This window comes from Schistocerca gregaria, chromosome 1 (genome assembly GCF_023897955.1).
Source record: "Schistocerca gregaria isolate iqSchGreg1 chromosome 1, iqSchGreg1.2, whole genome shotgun sequence".
In the NCBI taxonomy this organism is placed as follows: Eukaryota; Metazoa; Arthropoda; class Insecta; order Orthoptera; family Acrididae; genus Schistocerca; species Schistocerca gregaria.
In genome coordinates this window covers 262,825,913-262,846,678 of record NC_064920.1, presented here as the reverse complement: position 1 = coordinate 262,846,678, position 20,766 = coordinate 262,825,913, and the positions used below count along the sequence as shown (strand labels likewise).

At 40.8% G+C, this 20,766-nt stretch overlaps 1 protein-coding gene across 1 annotated transcript in view; it reads right to left on the bottom strand.

The window, feature by feature from the left end:
- LOC126339928 (WD repeat-containing protein 76-like) overlaps positions 1–20,766 on the bottom strand; it is a 147,777-nt gene that overhangs the window by 91,270 nt on the left and 35,741 nt on the right. The window contains exon 3 of the mRNA XM_050001673.1: positions 15,998–16,117. Coding sequence (XP_049857630.1) covers positions 15,998–16,117 — 120 coding nt within the window. The remainder of the gene's footprint in view (positions 1–15,997; positions 16,118–20,766) is intronic.

Below are 20,766 nucleotides of genomic sequence, written 5' to 3'. Positions count from 1 at the left end.
TAAGTTGGTGGCAGTAAAACTGTACTGCAGTCAGCCTCAAATGCTGGGTCTCTAAATTTCCTCAGTAGCGATCCATGAAAAGAATGCCTCTTTTCCTCCAGAGACTCCCACCCGAGTTCCTGAAGCATTTCCGTAACACTCGCATGAATACCAGTAACAAGTCTAGCAGCCCGCCTCTGAACTGCTTCTATGTCCTCCCTCAATCCAACCTGATAGGGATCCCAAAGGCTTGAGCAGTACTCAAGAATAGGTCGTATTAGTGTTTTATAAGCAGTCTCCTTTACAGATGAACCACATCTTCCCAAAATTCTACCAGTGAACCGAATACTACTATCCGCCTGACTCACAACTGCCATTGCATGTTTGTTCCACTTCATATCACTCTGCAATGTTACGCCCAAATAGTTAATCGGCTGTGTCAAGCGCTACACTACTAATAGAGTATTCAAACATTATGGGCTTCTTTTTCCTATTCATCTGCATTAACTTACATTTATCTATATTTAGAGATAGCTGCCATTCTTACACCCATCAGATATCCTGTCCAGGTCATCTTGTATCCTCCTACAGTCACCCAACGACAACACCTCCCCGTACACCACAGCATCATCAACACCTCCCCGTACACCACAGCATCATCAGCAAACAGCTGCACATTGCTATCCAAACTATCCAAAAGATCATTTACGTAGATAGAAAATGGCAGCGGCCCTACCACACTTTCCTGAGGCACTCCAGATGATACCCTCACCTCCGATGAACACTCACCATCGAGGACAACGTACTGGGTATTATTACTTAAGATGCACAAAGGCCATCTGCAAATTTTCTTTTATTTATTCTCTATTTGTAAATCTTCATCCTTTCAATGGGGTTTTCAACTTCTGAAATTAAAAAAAAAAGTCCACAGGGACCACATCTGGAGTGTACAGAGGATGAGGAAGCACTGTGAATTTGTTTGTTGTGCTACAGTCATGCAGCAACTGGGATGAATGTAATGGTGCATTATCATGATGCAAGAGCCATCAATTGTCTTGCCACATTTCAGACCATTTACTTCTCACACTGCAACATGTCCCTATAGTACCATCGATTAACAGTTTGCCCCTGTGGAATGAATTCATGATGAACTAATCCTTCGAAGTCAAAGAAAACTATCAGCTTGGCTCTCACATTTGAGCTGACCTGATGAGCTTAATTTGGTCTTGGGGAACCTTTCTCAATCCACTGTGAAGACTAAACCTTGGTTTCAGCATCATAACAGTAGACCCATGTCTCATCACCAGTTCCGATTCTCTAAAGGAACATCTCAGTCTCTATTGCACGATCCGAAAGCTCTTCACAGATTGCAAGGCAAAGGTAGGTTGGTTGGTTTGTGGGATTAAAGGGTCCAGACTGCTACAGTCATCGGCCCCCTTTTCCAAAATCTAAAAACAACCACACAGAATAAAAACGAACAATGGACATGACAACAGACAACATAGAACAAGAAAGACGCAGACTGAGAAGAGACAAAAGGAATTAAAATCACACAAGGCCAAAGGCCAAAGCCAACACAAAAAAACACCTAAATTAAGCAATAAAAGCCCCCTGCCTGAATAACATGCAAAACTAAGTCTGCCATAGCAGAGTCATCAGTTAAAAGGGCGGGGAGCGTATCAGGCAGTGCAGACGTCTGCCTGAGCACAGTTAAAAGTGGACAGGCCAATAAAATGTGGACCACCATCAAAGCTGATCTGCAGCGAGAGGCGGGTCCGCATGGCGTAGTAAACGTCTGTGTGTCAAGTGGGTGTGGCCAATGCGGAGCTGACAAAGGACTACTGAGTCCCTGCGAGTGGCTCACATGGACAACCGCCACACACCCGTCATCTCCTTGATAGGATGGAGTTAGTTTGGTGTGGTCAGGTTGCGCCATTCAGTTCGAATATTTTGCGGCAGAAGATTGTTTGCAAATCAGTCACCGGGAGGCCAATGTCCAGAGATGGTTTACTGGTGGCCTCTTTCGCCAGGCGGTCAACATTTTCATTGCCGGGTATCCCAACATGGCCTGGGAACCACACGAAGACCACAGAGTGGCCGCAACGGGCAAGAGTATGGAGGGACTCCTGGATAGCTAGCACCAGACGAGAGCGAGGGAAACACTGGTTGATGGCTTGTAAACCACTCAGGGAGTCACTACAGATAACAAAGGACTCCTCTGAGCAGGAGCGGATATACTCTAGGGCACGAAGGATAGCGACCAGCTCAGCAGTGAAAACGCTGCAGCCAACCGGCAATGAATATTGTTCGTAATGGTCCCTAGAGTCAGAGCATAACCGACATGACTAGCAACCATCGAACCGTCAGTGTAAACAATGCCAGAGCCCTGATATGTGGCAAGACTGGAACGAAGGCAGTGGCAGAAGGCCTCCGGAGCGACCGAGTCCTTCGGGCCCTGTGCCAATTCGAGCTGAAGGCAAGGGCGGGGCACGTACCACAGGGGTGTACACAGAGGGGCCTCGAAAGGAGGTGGAAGAGGAAAAACCTCAAGCCCTGAGAGAAGCTCTCTGATGCGAACTGCGATCATACAACCCGACTGGGGCCGACGTTCTGGGAGATGGACGACTGACCGAGGGGACAGGAGACGATAATTAGGATGCCCGGGCAAGCTACAAACATGTGCAGCATAAGTGGCCAGTAAACGTTGGCGCCATAACTGCAGTGGAGGGCACCTGCCTCCACAAGCAAGCTGTTCACAGGGCTGGTCCGGAAAGTACCAGTGGTAACACGGATCCTGCTGTGAAGGATTGGGTCCAGCACACGCAATGTAGATGGGGATGCTGAACCATAAGCCAGTCTCCCATAATCCAGACGGAACTGGATTAACGCCTGGTAGAGTTGTAAGAGGGTAGAGCGGTCAGTGCTCCAGCTGGTGTGGCTCAAGATGGCAGAGCATTAAGATGCCGCAACACATCTGTTTAAGCTGCCGAATATGTGGGAGCCAAGTTAACCAGGCATCAAAAACCACACCCAAAAACCGATGTGTGTCCACCACAGCAAGAAGTTCGCCAGCAAGACAAAGCTGCGGCTCAGGGTGAACTGTTCTTTGCTGGCAGAAATGCATAACGCATATCTTGGCAGCCGAAAACTGGCGAGGCAAAGGTGTTTCTGGTCTCAACTCAAGGGAGGAACTTGGTGACAACACAATGCATTCCAAGATGCTGTGTTTGGATTTAATGATATGGTCCAACTGAAATGTTCCATTCTTCTGCAATCTCTTGGACAGTTAGCCTCTGATTGGCATGCACAATTTCGTTGTCGTTACTGACATGAGTATCATTGGTAGATATCGAAGGACGCTGTGAACGTGGGTCATTTTTAACTTCCATCCAGCCATTTTTAAACCATCTGAACCATTCACAACACTGAATATGGCTTAAGCACTCATCACCATAGGCTTCCTGCATCATTTGGTGTGTCTCTGAAGGCTTTTTCGAGTTTCGCATAAAATTTAATGCAGACACATTGCTCCTCAAACTCTGCCACCTCAAAATTGGCAAACTGTGAGACAACATTCTGATCAATACAGCACTGAACAACAGCTAACAGTCATACAACAATGAAACTTCCAAGTTACAAATCAGACACAGGAGTGTGCATTTCACTCTAAGAGACCACTGGTACTAAATTATGAATGTTCCAGAACTTTTTAAACAAACCTCATATTTGAGTCTGTTAGGAAATTGCCCAAAGCCACTGATTGCTTGCAAAGATAACTTAAAGATTATCATATCAGCTCAGCTCAGGATTTTAATATTCTGCTTGAAATACAATCACAGCCATAAAATGCTACTTTTGTTTTTTAGAGCTGGCAAATACTGGTATCTCATTAGGAGCTGTATGTTTGAAAATGTCTTTTAGTTGTGCACTTAGTGCCTGCACAAGTAAATCTTATCCATGTATGTTTGGTTTAGTAGTGACTGCAACATTTGCTGCTACAATGAATTGAATTTGGTGGCCATTGATTTGGAAATGTCACCATGACTGCCACAGCTATTTTGTGAGAGCTGTTTTACTGGGTCATATTTTTGTTTGTTTCATAAACTAGTTTGCCTTAATGTTGCAGTTTTTTAACTTTGAGCATACTGCATGATTTTTGCCTATTTGTAATAGCACACGGGAGGATTTTACAATGATAGTGGTAATGGAGTTTAAATTCTTGCATTACCCTGACCTCTGAATTTTGTAGAGCTCTAGCTTTCTCGCATAATATACTGCTACATCAGAAATTCTTCTTTCATCCTTGCTTTTTTCCAATTTTATACCTGTTTGTTTTAAGGAAGAACTAGGCACAGTGCTTCAGTGATATGTTTGAGAAAGAGCGAAGTTTTCTTTGTACATAGGTTCTTTATAAATTTCTCACCAGCATTCTTTTCAAAATCTCTTTTCGCTCATTGTCTACAATGCTGCAAAACAATAGATTTCTTCCATGATCAGTACATAACTGATCGAAGTTGCTTCGTTTGTTTTTGGTGACAATATTTTTACATTTAAAGCCACTGAAGGTAATAGTACTGTAATCACAAAAGTCAATGCCCTTCACATGATGTCCTTTAATTCTCATGATCAATTTTACTGAGGCAAATCATGTACAGCTAGATGTCCTTGTTCAGTGTTATCTTAAAATCAATATTCACATTGAAACATTGACTCTCTAAGCCTGCATAATCTTATTTAAAGTGTCAGCAACTACTTTATGAACTTTAAATGCATTCCACTAGCGCCCACTGTACTGTTTGCATGTTTTCAGGTTGACTGTCGTAGCAGAGCATTGAAAGAGCTGTTTAACACGAAATTCATTAACATTATTAAGGCATGCATCAAGATAAATCACTGGAACTGAAGTGATTTACACATGATGTTTCAATATGCACAACAAATCATCTGCAATTTCGTAACGCTTTCATTTTCCAGTATAGGTATGAGAAGTATATCCTTCTTATTGATGATTCTTCTGATGTTTTGATGGACAACACCAAACACTGTTACTTTAATACCCTTGGTTATGTTGGAGTTGCAGTATTTTGTAGTACAGGTTTTAATTTTAACTATTTATTTTGCAGCTCTGCTTTCTGGTTGAATTTATCTCCTTACAACCAGGGAAAAACTAGAAGACATTTGGATATGATTGATAATAAATGCTTTTGACAATCCACCACACAAGGTGCCTCTTACCTGAAGCATTCAAGTGCAGAGCATGTCATGTATAGTGTGGGGCAAAGCATTGATCCTCTTAAGTGAATATCCCTCTTTCCTCCACAATTAACAACCACCGTAATCACCAGCCTATACAATGCATCATTTAGAACTTCCCTCATCACTCAGAGTGACACTAGTGTGAAGAGCATTTTCAGCATTGTGCGCCTGATGTCATCTTTAAAAGTACAATTCAGGTCATGGTCCTGCCTGTAGCTCTACTATTATTGCAGTCATCTTTTCCATCATCCTTCCCGAAAAGCCTAAATCATGGCTGCTGTGCCCTGTGCTTTGATTAGAAATGCTTCCCTGTTTGACAAGAAAGGGCATCATCCACAGGGGAGGAGGAAATAAAATGAAGCTTCATGGATGAGAGGATTGTGGTACTTCAATGATTACAAAATTTTGTTTAATTTAAAAAGAACTTAGCATTATGACCCCTCTTATTGGTATCACAATGCTGCTCTCTCTGACCTGGATACACTGATTATTTATCTGGGAAGAGTATCTTCAAGACACTGTTCCTTCTTTCGTGGGCAGATGTACAGATTTGGAGATCCTTCCAGCAACAGGAGTACCTCAACATCTCGTGGGCAGTTCACTGAGGCAAGTATCATTTGCAGACTAGCATGGCACCACGATACTGTTGAACGAGAGATAACACACAATGATGCAGAATGTTCATGACGTACCATACTGCTGAGTTTCCTCAGTCATTAACACTCAGTACCTGAAGTCATACCCCATGGCTCCAAACACCATTACACAAAGAGTAACACTATTCCAAAAACAGTTGTTTCGGTGTAAACAGCAGCCTACACATTGGACAGTAGTTCTCTATTCCGGCTGCTGCTAATACCTGATCAATGTTGCCAGTTGACACAGTGTTGCAAGGAGTCCATTACTTGTTCTCAGATGGATGGTGCATTTGTAAAAGGTAACAATGTGCTTGGTGCACAATGCGGTAATTCACCTTTACGGTGGTTAGATGTGATGCCCGAAACCTCGATGAGGAGTATGCCTGCTCTCATATTCCCATTCAGCCCAATTATCGGGCCTGCATCACATCCAAATTCCCCACAGATCAGGACATTGCAAGATTCTACCAGCCAACCAAACAGAGACCAACAATGAGTTCTCAGGCCAAGTGCTGACAAAACAGCCTCACACAAGTACATATCTGTATTCTTCACAATGTTCAATCAACGACTCTTATATAACCTACAAGGCTTGGTAACAACACTACACATTCAACTAAAATCATTTACAAACATGCCGAAGGTTTGCACAAGTACAAAGTTACACTGACCTCCAATGCTATCTTTTGGATGCTTCACAGTTTTTGTAAAACCGTGTGGTTATCTGGTAATCATAAAGTTGTGTAGTTATCTGATTATCACAATTGCTACAATTCACTAAAAGAGATTCAGTGGAGACATGGGACATCACTTCTAAGATTGTTTAAAAATCCTATTATGATTAAAAATTCTGTGCTCCAGATTCTGGAAGGAGCAGGGTTGGCAGTGTAGCATCTCAAATGACAATAATGCTGACATTCGTTGTACCAGTTGCCATTTGTGGCTATTCAGCAGCAATCTGCACTCTTGTCCTGTATGACAGTTAGCACATATGGTTAAAAAGACTGTTTAATGTAATCTAACACTTACAAGACTTCTAAATCCAATTATTGATAAAATAGTTTGTAAATGCCCATACCATTCCACATACAGGCTATTATTACAATGAGATCGACACTCCCAAAGGCATTTTAGAGCTACTATCAGTGTATGTTTAAGCTGTTCCTAGCATGGAGAACAGACAGAAAAAAAAGAACCACATTGAGGAATTCTTAGAGAAATCTGAGAATGAAATTACAGATCTGGGAACAATAGCGGTGGGCAACTTAAATGCACAGATGGGAAGGAAAGATTAGGGAAGGAAGAGGGAACTGGTATACCCAGACATGAGGAAAATCTGAGGAAGAAAAGAAATTGATTGGTTTTTGTGAAAGAAACATGGTTTGTCTGTGAGCAACAATTGGTTCAGGAAGAAAAATAGCAAAAAGATAATATATGAGTGGTGACAGATAAAGAGAAAAACAGTCATTGACTAATTTCTTGTGGAAAAGCAAAATCATTGAGTTAATGGATGTAATAGTGCTTCTCAAATAAGCTTTTGGGGGCTACCACAGTATAGTGGTGGCAAAGATGAAGGATAAAATAGGAGAAATGCAGATAGAAAGAGAAGTGTAGAAAATAAAAGATATGAATGTACATGAAAAGTTCAGTGAGTTAGTTACATTTTAAATCCCAAGCACTAAATGTGAAAGTGTGGAAGAGGAATGGAGAAGTCCGAAGAGGTATTCATATTTCCTGCTTGAGAACACCTATGGCAGGGTGTCTGGAAGAGTGAAGGATAAGGATACACCATACTGAAATGAACAGGTGATGGAAGCAGTAAAAAGAAAGAGGAAAGTCTGGTGTGAATGGATCACAGATAAAAAGGAAGAAAGTAAAAGAGTATACCACTAAAACAAGCAAGAAAATAACAGAATTGGAAGAAAAGAAGAAAAAGTTGGAAGGAATGCATCAGAGTTGGAGAAGAATGTTAGTGGGGGTTTTATAAAAAAAAAAAAAAAAAAAATATCACTGCATAGAATTACAAGCAGTAAGAGGAAGGTAAGTACTTAAAGCTGGTAAAAGGGGAAAATTGGGACCTAATAACAAAACCAGATAAAGTAATAAAAAGATGGAAAGAATACTTTGACAAACTACTAAATGTGAAAAGCAGTGAAAAGGAAATAGAGGTACAGCAAGAGGGCCTGGGTGTGGGAGATGTGAAAGATATTACAATATTGTCAGCAGAACTAGCACTTAGAAGAATGAAAACAGGAATGGCATCTAAGACAGGTGAAATGAGCTTGGGGATGATAAAGGCAGCTGGAACTATTGGGCTACTGTGGTTATAAATATTGCTAAGATGGATATGGACTCAAATGTGTGCCTGAAGAATGGAAGAGAGAATAATAATTCCAGTATTCAAGAAAGGAGCCATTAGTATGTGACACATTCATCACGAGCAACAAAAATAATGGAGAGGATACTGGAAAGAAGAGTGAAGGAAATTTTGAAAGACCAGTTAGAAGAGTAGCAGTATGGCTTCTGACATTGTAGTTTAGCAGTAGATCCAATGTTTACTATGAGACAGTTGATGGAAAGGCATTAAGGGTATGAGAAGATATGGTGCTGACATTTCTTGACTTGGTGCAGGTATTCGATAGTGTCTCCAGAAAAAAATGTGGGAAACCTTGGAGAGAAAGGAAATTTGAAAACAAACAACTGAAATTTTTCAAGAGATCTATGACAAAAGCTTCCGCTACGTCCAGACCCAAGTTGGAAGAACTGATTGGTTTAGGAATGTTACAGGGTCGAGACAAGGAAATGTGGTGACACCATTATTATTTATAGTCACAATGGATAAAATTGAGAGAGAGAAAAGAAGCTTGTAGTGGAAGAGAAATGAAGTTATTACTATTTGCTGATGATAATGTGGTATGTGGAACCAACAGTTAAAATGTAAAAGAACAAGTACGCACATTTAAAAAATGAAAATATGGAATCATATACCAAACAAAAGCGCTGGCAGGTCGATAGATACACAAATACAAACATACACACAAAATTCAAGATTTCGCAACCAACGGTTGCTTCTTCAGGAAAGAGGGAATGAGAGGGAAAGACGAAAGGATGTGGGTTTTAAGGGAGAGGGTAAAGAGTCATTCCAATCCCAGGAGTGGAAAGATTTACCTTAGGGGGGAAAAAAGGACAGGCATACACACTCTCCCCCCCCCCCCCCTACACACACACACACACACACACACACACACACACACACACACACACACATTTGTAAAGGCAAAGAGTTTGGGCAGAGATGTCAGTCGAGGCGGAAGTACACAAGCAAAGATGTTGTTGAAAGATAGGTGAGGTATATGAGTGGCGGCAACTTGAAATTAGCAGAGGTTGAGGCCTGGTGAATAACGAGAAGAGAGGATATATTGAAGAGCAAGTTCCCATCTCCGGAGTTCTGACAGGTTGGTGTCAGTGGGAAGTATCCAGATAACCCGGATGGTGTAACACTGTGCCAAGATGTGCTGGCCATGCACCGAGGCATGTTTAGCCACAGGGTGATCCTCATTACCAACAAACACTGTCTGCCTGTGTCCATTCATGCGAATGGACAGTTTGTTGCTGGTCATACCCACATAGAAAGCGTCACAGTGTAGGCAGGTCAGTTGGTAAATCACGTGGGTGCTTTCACACGTGGCTCTGCCTTTGATCGTGTACACCTTCCGGGTTACAGGACTGGAGTAGGTGGTGGTCGGAGGGTGCATGGGACGGGTTTTACACCGGGGGCGGTTACAAGGGTAGGAGTCAGAGGGTAGGGAAGGTGGTTTGGGGATTTCATAGGGATGAACTAAGAGGTTACGAAGGTTAGGTGGACAGCGGAAAGAAACTCTTGGTGGAGTGGGGAGGATTTCGTGAAGGATGGATCGCAACCGTTGGTTGCGAAAGCTTGAATTTTGTGTGTATGTTTGTGTTTGTGTGTGTATATCGACCTGCCAGTGCTTTTGTTTGGTAAGTCACATCAACTTTGTTTTTAGATATATTTTTCCCACGTGGTATGTTTCCCTCTATTATATTAATCATTAATTTGAACCCAACAATTATGTTTGTTATTGTCACTGTTGCATTTCAAAATATGGAATCAAGTACACACATTTTAAAAACGAGAAATACAGACAAATGCAGTCTGGAGAAAAACATGAATATGTTGGTAACCAGGAGAAAACAGAAGGCAAGGAACATAATATTTAGGGACAGGACATTGAAATTGTGGATAACTTTTAAGGTCAAGAAAGTGTGATAGAGAATGCAATAATGGGGAAGACGTTAGCAAAGGGGTGCAACAGAGAAATGCATTTTACCAGTGTTTGAGGGGGTGGGATGTTCCAATGAAGTGTAAGTAAGTGGTACACAAAACATACTTTACATTCAGCTGACATATCCATCATACACCTGGACAATAACACGAAGAGGCAAGTAGAATCCCAGCCAGTCAATTGAAATTCCTTGGTAGTATGTTGGGGGGGGGGGGGGGGGAGGGGGGGGAGAAGAGAGAGTGCGAAAGGAAGATGTTAGGAACAAAACTGGTGTAGAAAGGTGAAAGAGAGAACTGAAAAGAACAGGTTAAAATGGTTTGGCCATGTGAAGAGGACTGAAGAATACCGCAACACTAATGGAGGCCAAGTGTGACAGCAAGCAGGAGACCTACAGCAAGATGGTCTGACTAAATTAAGACCAGTTTAAGAAGATGGAATCTCGACTGGAACAAATCAGTTCTAGAAGAAAAATGGTGGAAAGATGGGAAAAATGGTGGAAAGATGGGAAAAGTGAAGAAGCAGCATGTCGTCTCAGATTGGCTTGATGCTTTATAAGGGGAAGTAAAAAAGTTTGTACATGAGACTTGTAAATGAGAATTATTCAGCAACTATGGTAGTAACTACCTCAATTGTTTTTAACAGAAAAAAATTGTGTAAATGAAATTTACTTACAAAAAAGAACAAAAACAGTAGCGAAAGATTATTATTTACAAAAGATAATTATTAGTATTGCTGCTGACTTAGTCCGTACACTGTGTTGCTGTATTATGTAACTAAGCAAATCAATAAATAGCAACAAAGTGGCATACCTCTCTCTGGTGTACAGAATTTGTGAAAATGTTTACACTTCATCACATCTGATTTCATTTCTCTTAATGTTCTGACAAACAAATCTGACTTCTTGAAGACAATTTTTATCATAAGTTTAGTATCAGTGCTTATCTTACCTTTTTCTAGTCTGTCATCATCCATCACTTTCAACTTTAGAGTTGTTTTTTTTTCTTTCAGTTTTCGTGCCTGCTATATTCTCATACGCCACTGTGGTCATGGTCATTAATACAAATTGCCACATCATCATCATCATCATCATCATCATCATCAAAGACTGATTATGCCTTTCAGTGTTCAGTCTGGAGCATAGCCCCCCTTATAAAATTCCTCCATGATCCCCTATTCAGTGCTAACATTGGTGCCTCTTCTGATGTTAAACCTATTACTTCAAAATCATTCTTAACAAATCCAGGTACCTTCTCCTTGGTCTGCCCCAACTCCTCCTACCCTCTATTGCTGAACCCATGAGTCTCTTGGGTAACCTCGCTTCTGCCATGCGTGTAACATGACCCCACCATCTAAGCCTGTTCACCCTGACTGCTACAGCTATAGAGTTCATTCCCAGTTTTTCTTTGATTTTCTCATTGTGGACACCCTCCTGCCATTGTTCCCATCTAATAGTACCTGCAATCATCCTAGCTACTTTCATATCAGTAACCACAACCTTGTTGATAAGGTAACCTGAATCCACCCAACTTTCGCTCCCACACAACAAAGTTGGTCGAAAGATTGAACGGTGCACAGATAACTTAGTCTTGGTACTGACTTCCTTATTGCAGAAGAGAGTAGATCGTAGCTGAGCGCTCACTGCATTAGCTTTGCTACACCTCGCTTCCAGTTCTTTCACTATGTTCCATCCTGTGAGAATATGCATCGTAAGTACTTGAAACTGTCCACCTGTTCTAACTTTGTTCCTCCTATTTGGCACTCAATCCGTTTGTATCTCTTTCCCACTGACATTACTTTCATTTGGAGATGCTAATCTTCATACCATAGTCCTTACATTTCTGATCTAGCTCTGAAATATTACTTTGCAAACTTTCAATCGAATCTGCCATCACAACTAAGTCATCCGCATATGCAAGACTACTTATTTTGTGTTCACATATCTTAATCTCACCCAGCCAGTCTATTGTTTTCAACATATGATCCATAAATAATATGAACAACAGTGGAGACAGGTTGCAGTCTTGTCTTACCCCTGAAACTACTCTGAACCATGAACTCAATTTACCGTCAACTCTAACTGCTGCCTAACTATCCATGTAAAGACCTTTAATTGCTTGCATAAGTTTGCCTCCTATTCCATAATCTCGTAGAACAGCCAATAACTTCCTCCTAGGAACCCGGTCATATGCCTTTTCTAGATCTATAAAGCATAGATACAATTCCTCATTCCAATCATAACACTTCACAATTATTTGCCATAAGCTAAAGATCTGGTCCTGACAAGCTCTAAGAGGCCTAAACCCATACTGATTTTCATCCAAATGGTCCTAAACTAATACTCACACTTTCCTTTCAACAATACCTGAGAAGATTTTACCCATAACGCTGATTAAAGAGATACCTCTGTAGTTGTTAGAATCTTTTCTGTTTCTATGTTTAAAGATTGGTGTGATTACTGCTTTTGTCCAGTTTTATGGAACCTGTTCCAACTCCCAGGCCATTTCAACAATCAGAACAAATTGTCATAGTGACATTTTATTCAAATTTAAGTAATCTGATTGACAGTGATGGGAGAAACATTCATAGCTAGTCTTTATCCAGTAATAAACGGTACTGTGGCACACATGGCCCTTGTCAACAGGTGTACAGAGTTTTGGTTCTAACACAGAATAATTGACATCAGCAAATCCCTAGGTTAGATGAGAGACTACGAGATGGCATCTTTTCAATCCAATTCTCTTCATTGGCGAGTGAAAAAATTGTGTTGCAGGCCCTACAGCTCAGTATGTAGACTTGAACACTGAGGCAACAAACACTGGACCAACAGAGATTGGAACCAATACAAATGAAACTGAGATTATTACACTTTAATTTGACAATAGCTGCAACCATTATACACTGACTAATGAGTCAAAACATTATGATCACTACCCAAAATAGAATTTAATGCTAACTATGGTATTGTGAGCATATGATATGGTAAGGAAAGAATTTAAGTAGAGAAAAGAAGGAAGAATCATTCCAACCAAAAATGCTGCAAATGAGGAAATCCATTGACTTATGACCTGGCACCTGGGAACAAGCATCTCAGAAGCAGCAAAGCTGGTCAGCTGTTCATGTGCTACTATTGTAAGCATCAATGGAAAGTGGTTGGAAGATGATGAAACCAAATCTGACAAGACAATTTACACCCACACCTTACAACAGAACGTGGGGGTCTGAGGATTGCCCACTCAGTAAAGCACGATATGCAGCAATCGTGGCAGAACAGATGAAATAGTAGAATGCTGGTACAAGTGAAGTGTTTTGGAACACAACGTTCAGCACACATTTCTCAACAGCAGACAACACTGTCATGTATGCATCTTGACCTAATGACATTGTCAATTACGACTGCAGTGGGCACAAGTTCATCAAGTTTGGACTCTGAATCAATGGAAACATGTAACTCGATTGGATGTACAGGATGGCGCAGGGAAACGGGAAATAAATTCATAAAACTAGCAATTTATTAACGAAAGTGAATGTATTCAGTATGCCATTATTCAGTATGTCTTTACAATCAAAATGTCCAAAAGTGTGTGTGTGAGTAATTTTTAAAGATGACATCGGAAAGATGTGCTCCCATTCGGCATTCATATTAACAGCCTGTTATGAAAACTCTAATGCGCGGTGTAGCAAATCTTGTGAAATGGCATTGATTTCGTTTTCAATGTTCTCCTTCAGTTCATGGATCGTTGCAGGACGTGTACAGTACACCTTGCCTTTAAGATATCCCCACAGGAAGAAGTCGCACACACTAAGATCAGGGGATCTCGCAGGCCATGCAATGCCACCGTTACGTGAAATAATGCGTCTTCCAAACAATTGACGAACTGCTGCCATTGATAGTCAAGCAGTGAGTTGGCTCTGTCCTGCTGAAACCACATGTTTTCGACATTAAGATTAAGCTCGTACAGTCTCAGTGTAAAGAATGTTTGAAGCATTTCAACATATCGAGCAGATGTTACTGTCACTGCACTACCATCCTCGCGTTAAAAAAAATAAGGGCCGATTACACCATGACATGATACAGTACACCATATTGTGACCTTGGCACTATGTAGTGGTCACTGGTGAAACTCAAGGATTGTCCTGTGCCCAATAATGAAAATTCTGTTTGTTCACGAATCCGTTCAGGTGGAAATGGGCTTCGTCTGATATCCATAAGTTACCACGGAAATTCGCATCCTCGTTGATTTTAGCCAATATCTGGCTACTAAACTCCATATGTGACGCAGGGTTTCATTCATGTAAGTGTTGCACAATCTGCAACTTATAGGGATGGAAGTCTAATTCATGCAGTATTCTTTGTAAGCTTCGTCTCTTAATCCCTAGCGAAGATGCATGCTGTCGAACGGAGCGGCGAGGACTTCTCTAGATTGCAGCTCTAGCAGCTGCAATGTTCTCTGGGATACGTACCGTTAGAATGCCACCTGGAGGTTTCTTTTTCAAGGCAGATCCTATTTCTTCAAAATTACGCACCCATGTTGTAATCGCATTCGCGGATGGGACACGTCCATGACGTCCAAGCTGGTAATGCTGTCGAAATGTTATCTGTGCGGCAGTTGCACTATCACCATTTTTGTAAAACGCCCTCACAGCTACTGCACGTTCCGCATCAGTCCAATTATCCATGATTACTAAATTGCAATGCGTTCATATCACTTGTGCAAAGTTTCGAACATCTGCCGGTGCTACAGTGCTGCCAACTGTAACGTTCAAAATTTCCCGTTCCCCTGCGCCACCCTGTATAACGTTTCTTGTTAGAACATGTGTATGGTTATGTCCAAATGTGCCATTAAACACGCGAATGGCTGCTTGAAACATATCCTAATGTCATGGACAAATGCCAATGGGAGTCTTATGTCGTATGGGCATTCACCTGAGCTTCCTTTTGACCACCTGCATCCCTGCATGCTATATGTCCTCCACAATACCAAAGTCGTCTCCCAGCAAGATAACTGTCAGTGTCACAAGACCAGAATTGTGCTACAGTGGTTTGAGGAGCATGGTATCGAACTCATATTAAAGTCTTGGCCATCAGATTTGCCTGAACTGACCTGAGATACTAACAGGCTTCAGCTCCTCACACACATGCCACAGGACTGTAATTTAAGGGAATTGTGTGACCTGTGCATAGATGTCTGGTGCCACATACATCCAGTAACCTACCAAGAACCTGTAAAATCCATGCCATACAGACTAACTACTTTTCATTCCAAAGTTGGACCAACCCACTACTATGTTAGTGGTCACAGTGTTTTGGCTCACTGGTGCATTTCAGAAGCACAATTCAGATCATAAAATTAAAACTGCATCAAAACAATTTGATATTCTGTCATCTGCACACCGACTCTTATGCAAATTGGTAGACTAATTTCAAACACACATTCGAACATACATGATTTACGGGCCACCACTACTGATCAACATTTATTGAGATCATCCTAGAAATATTGGTTAAAACAACATACATAAATCCACAGAAAGTGGGTAGGGAAGAGGGGGAGATTAAAATTCAGTCAAAACTACAAAGACAATTGGCCAAATCCCAGTACAACATGAATTTAGAGTCAGTATGGGTTGCAACCAAACATTGAGCACTAGCAGCTAGAACTAATTTTCAACTATTGTAAACAACTTCTTGAGCTCACCACCACTACCTCTCAAAACTCATTTCATGATCAATGAAATGTATTGATATTATGTACAGAAAATAATTCTTAATTGCTGAAAAAAAAATTAAAAATTAGTACTGCAATTGGTAGCTATACTTACAGCGATTCCCGAGTTCGGGTTACATAGCTTCTTATTGATTTTCTTTTCTCCTTGTTTACTGCTTTAATTTTATCAATGACCTCTTGGACTTCTTCTTTAGCTGTTGTAACACCTATATCCCTGAAAGCATTAAATACTTCTATTTCACATCTCCATTCTCACAGAACAATCATTAGAAAATCAATGAATTCAAAGTTGAAACGTATGCAACATCAAATTATGTAAGAAATTGAATGATTTTCTGAAGGAATGACAATGTTGGTTTTTTTAAATGACTCAGTGTTGAATGGAAAATTCCAAACTGGTTGGTATGTTGGCCAGTCAGTGGGCATGGTGCACTTTGAGTTCATCACATCAACCAGAAATCAAACAAATTTTAAGATTATGTAGCAATGGTAAAAATAGGCACTGAAAGCAACATTGATGCTAGAAAACTTTAAGTGAAATAAAATTACAGAGGCTGGGCCAATCTACAGGTCTGAGAACTGACAGAGCTCATCTGCAGGGAGAGGCACCTCCCCTGTGTCCAACTCCCTGGTTGTCCAATGCAGGGTATGAAAGCAATAGAATTAATAATTCCTTCTAGTAAAAAAATCAGTAACAGTGGAAACAACAAATCTAAAAATGTTATGAACATCAGTAGGACTGACAACAGCAAAATATGCTGAGGGAAATTACCACATCAATATGTGTATGGTTGGGTAAAGTCCACAATACCCCAGGTCTCGGCATGTGGCAGATACTTTATTTCCGACCATCTCACCTCTACCCCAAAAGCAGTTCAAAACATTAAATCTAAGAATAAAAACCACTTTCTCAAAGGAAACAAGAAACCAGTTTCACTGTATGTACATCTTATGCTAACATTAGATACCAATAATCAGACCAGAACACTTGGCATGGAGAGACAGGAGGAAGGGACGTTTCACCAAGATGTGAGCTATTATCCGTATTTGCTCCGTGATCATTGTGTGTGGGTACCTCATTAAATAAGAGAAAATCATTGGTTAATCCAGTATGGAGGTGACATAGGACAGTAGATTCCATCTAGGAAGGGCAGGACAAGAACATTATGCAGCCACAGTGTCCTTGACAGTCTGGAGTTTATTAGTGGGGTCGGTAGCCAACCGTATGTTACATCACTTAGTGATTAGTTCCTGTTTGTGCCACTACTTAATCTGTGCTTCAGATCACTTAAAGCTTATGTTAGCAGTTGTGAAGTTGACTTCCCATGATACTAACTTGACTTGAAACCCAGAGCATGACAACTGAGGAGGTAGTATAACTAAGATCACAGAAGATTGTGAACAGCATATATCATACAATGACAGTAGTAACATCAATCAATTTGTCATTAATAGCTGTCAGCTCTGCCATGAAAACACTACACAATGCTGGCAATGAATACTGTTCCTAACTGGAGATAGTCATGGTCCTTTAGACTGATTAGTTCCAATTCATGGTCTGGGTACTAACCAATTAGGAGTGCACAGGAATACATGGTGAGCACACTTCAAGGGAAGTAGGCAGAAGGTCTTTAGGAGCATTCCTACTGGAAAACCTTGGACAGGATGAGCTCATATGTGCAAGGGATTTCATATACTCCTACTGTGGAAAGCACAGGCATAGGCCCATCACAGTGTTGAAATATTCGGACAACTTTTTTGTTGACTTCAACAATATTTTAATATTATGTCTTCTGAATACTCTGCTAATGTGACCTCTGACTGTTTTTGCAAATGGGAGGAAAACTTTCCCTGTAGTTGGTTCTTTTTCACTAGAAACTCCAGAACTTTTAGAATGTAGGGCCCTAGGTCTCTTTGCCAGAGTATCGATTTCAACCAAAAACAGATCTTAATTCATTATGCTCATCCTTCGAGTACTGTAGTTCACATATTCTTTCAACCCTGTCCACCAATGTTTTGATCACTCCTGTTTCCTGCAGAGGATGGTGACTAATTTCTGTAGCGGTATCTACCCATGTGAGTGGGCTTTCTGCAGACTTTGTGCCCTGAAGTCCCATCAAGTTTTCTGAGTACATGTACTTTAGGACATCCATTTCATTTTCATTTAAAAAACGTAATTTTAAAAATTTCATAAACAGGCCTATGATCATTAAGGAAAAAAGAACAAAAATACTGTATTCATAGAACTTAATACACACAGAAGTTTACCTTTGCATCATGGGCTCTCATGATCCCTAATTATTTTTTACAATATTATTCTGCCACACTGTTGTCATACTTTTCACTTTTATGTATTTCATCAGTAGGTGCATTTTCGTGTGCACTCATGCAATGTTTCTTAGTTTTAATGTGTTTCACAATGTCACACTTTCCTCCACATCAATAGCAAAGTTTGATTTGCACAATGTACATTCTACAGTTTCACTGCTACCAATGATAAAAAGTGACTCTCCCTAGCATGTACACTTGCACAACACGCAGTAAAAAATTGCAAATCAAATATCCAGTAGCATAAAATACCTTAACCAATGGGATTAAAAATTGCACATTTGAGCTTCCTCAAGAACATTTTTCAGGACAGTGGAACATTTTGGAAAAAAACAGGACTGTCCCAGGAAAAACACGAAGAATGGACACTGTCATGTACATCCAAAAATGAAATTTGGCCTTTTTCTTTTTCCATAGTTCACTTTATATTAGAATTAATATCATTCAGAAAATTGAGAAATTTTAAGCGACATTTTTTCTCCATGATGCCATGAAACAGAAGTATCAATGACATACTGAAGCCAATATGAGGAATTTTTCTTCAATGGCCAAAAGACAGCTGCTTCAAATTTTTTTTCCAAATATAATTTCACTACAACTGCACTGACTAAGTTCCCCTTAGTAGCACCTAAGTTTGCTCTTAGATTTTGTTGTCCAGTTTAAAGTTATTTGATGTGAAACAGTGCCAAAAGATGTCTGTGATATTCTTCGTGAAAATACTTTCCTACTATGGCAACACCTGAACAGGAACCATAATAAGCAACGATACATCAAATCAACCAATCACATTAGTGGGATGATTAAGAAATTGTCGTATGGTGATTTCGGAAGTGAGAGAGCTGGTACCATCAGAAATGAAGAGGTAAGATCACCTCTTCAGCTAGTAGAATGTCTGTGGGAGTTTGGAGAACGTTTGTGGGATTAGCCTGGAACATGCCAGTGGCCAGTCTTAATGCATAATGACATACTGGGTCCAATAATTTCAAATCTAATGGAGCCACTGAGCCATAAATCTGGCAAACATAATCCAGTCTGATCAATACTAGGATCCAGAAAATATGGAGTACAGTACTGTGAACTACACCCCAAGAATGAGGAAGCAGACAGCATTAGGCTGTCACAAACTAGTTATTGAATAAGGGACAGCCTGTCAGCTGTTATCAAAGATGAGTCGCAGAAACTGAACACTGAGCAACAATAACATTGTGCTTGTTATCAGAGCCTAGTTCTGGGACAGAATCTTGGTACAGAAATAAAAATGAGAAAGTCAAATTTTCATGGGAGAAATGTGGAATGCATGGCAAAGGGTTGAAGCTGAGGCCCTTCAGATGGTACCTCAAAGCTGGTGTTGAGCCAAGGTTACAGACTGGAAGCTATTCCAAACCCAAAACTTAAATACACAGCACAGGGGTACTACTGATAAGGCAATCACTAACTCACTGGTGGTGATGAGTGGAACACTCAGCACAGAGTGTCTGAGGGGCACTGTTCTCTTGGACCTATAGGGAATTGCACACTGTACCATCTCTAATCTGAAACCATCTGAAAATGAAAGCTGATTACAAAAAATCAATAGGTAGCCTTTAAAGCTCCAGCCATGCAGGGTAAGCAAAAATGGGATGGCTCCAAGCAGTTTGGTACGCCTCAAAGAAAAACACTGTCACACTGCTGTTTCCAATCCGATCATAGACACAGTTTTGCCGCATCCTTCCTGGGAACCACACCCAACAGAAGTACAAAATACCCCTCAATTCAACAGCCCAGAAAATTGTCGTACACAATTGTTTAGAGGTAACAAAACCACACTGATGCTGTCACCTAATGGTTGGTTGGTTGGTTGGTTTAAAGGTGGGAGAAGGGACCAAACTACAAGGTCATTGGTCCCTTGCTCCTAATAAAGCAATGCCCCAAGTGTGAGAATACAATGGACGAAACATAGAACACAAAACAGAAAGAAAGGAAATGCCACAAGAATGAAGGGAATGCAACGAACACTAAAAGGAACAAAAGGACAAGAAAACAACAGACACTAGAAACAGAAGAGTAAAACCTGAAAGCAGATTACAGTGGCTACTCAACCATAAGAATAAAAAGGGAAAGACAGCCACTCTGCAACACATTAAAACCTCCACCCTAACGGCACTATGATGGAGCGCACAGAGGGACATGCACTAAAACCTACAAAGAAGTACAAAACCCACTCTCACGGATAAAACTTAAAACTAAAGCTGCTGTAGAGGCATTGTCACCCAACACAGGCAGGGTGCTGGGAAAGTTAAAAGTCGCCGCAGAGCGGCTAAAAGTGGGCAGTCCAGAAAGAGGTGGACGACTGTCATTTGGGACCCACAGCGACACTGAGGTGGGTCCTCACGACAGAGTAGGTAACCATGCATTAGTCATGTATGGCCAATGCAGAACCAGCAGAGAACAACTGATTCCCTGCAAGGGGCCTGAATGGAAGACTTCCACACATTCATAGTCTCCTTAATGACACACAGTTTGTTGTGCTTGTTATGCCATTCAGTCTCCCAAAGC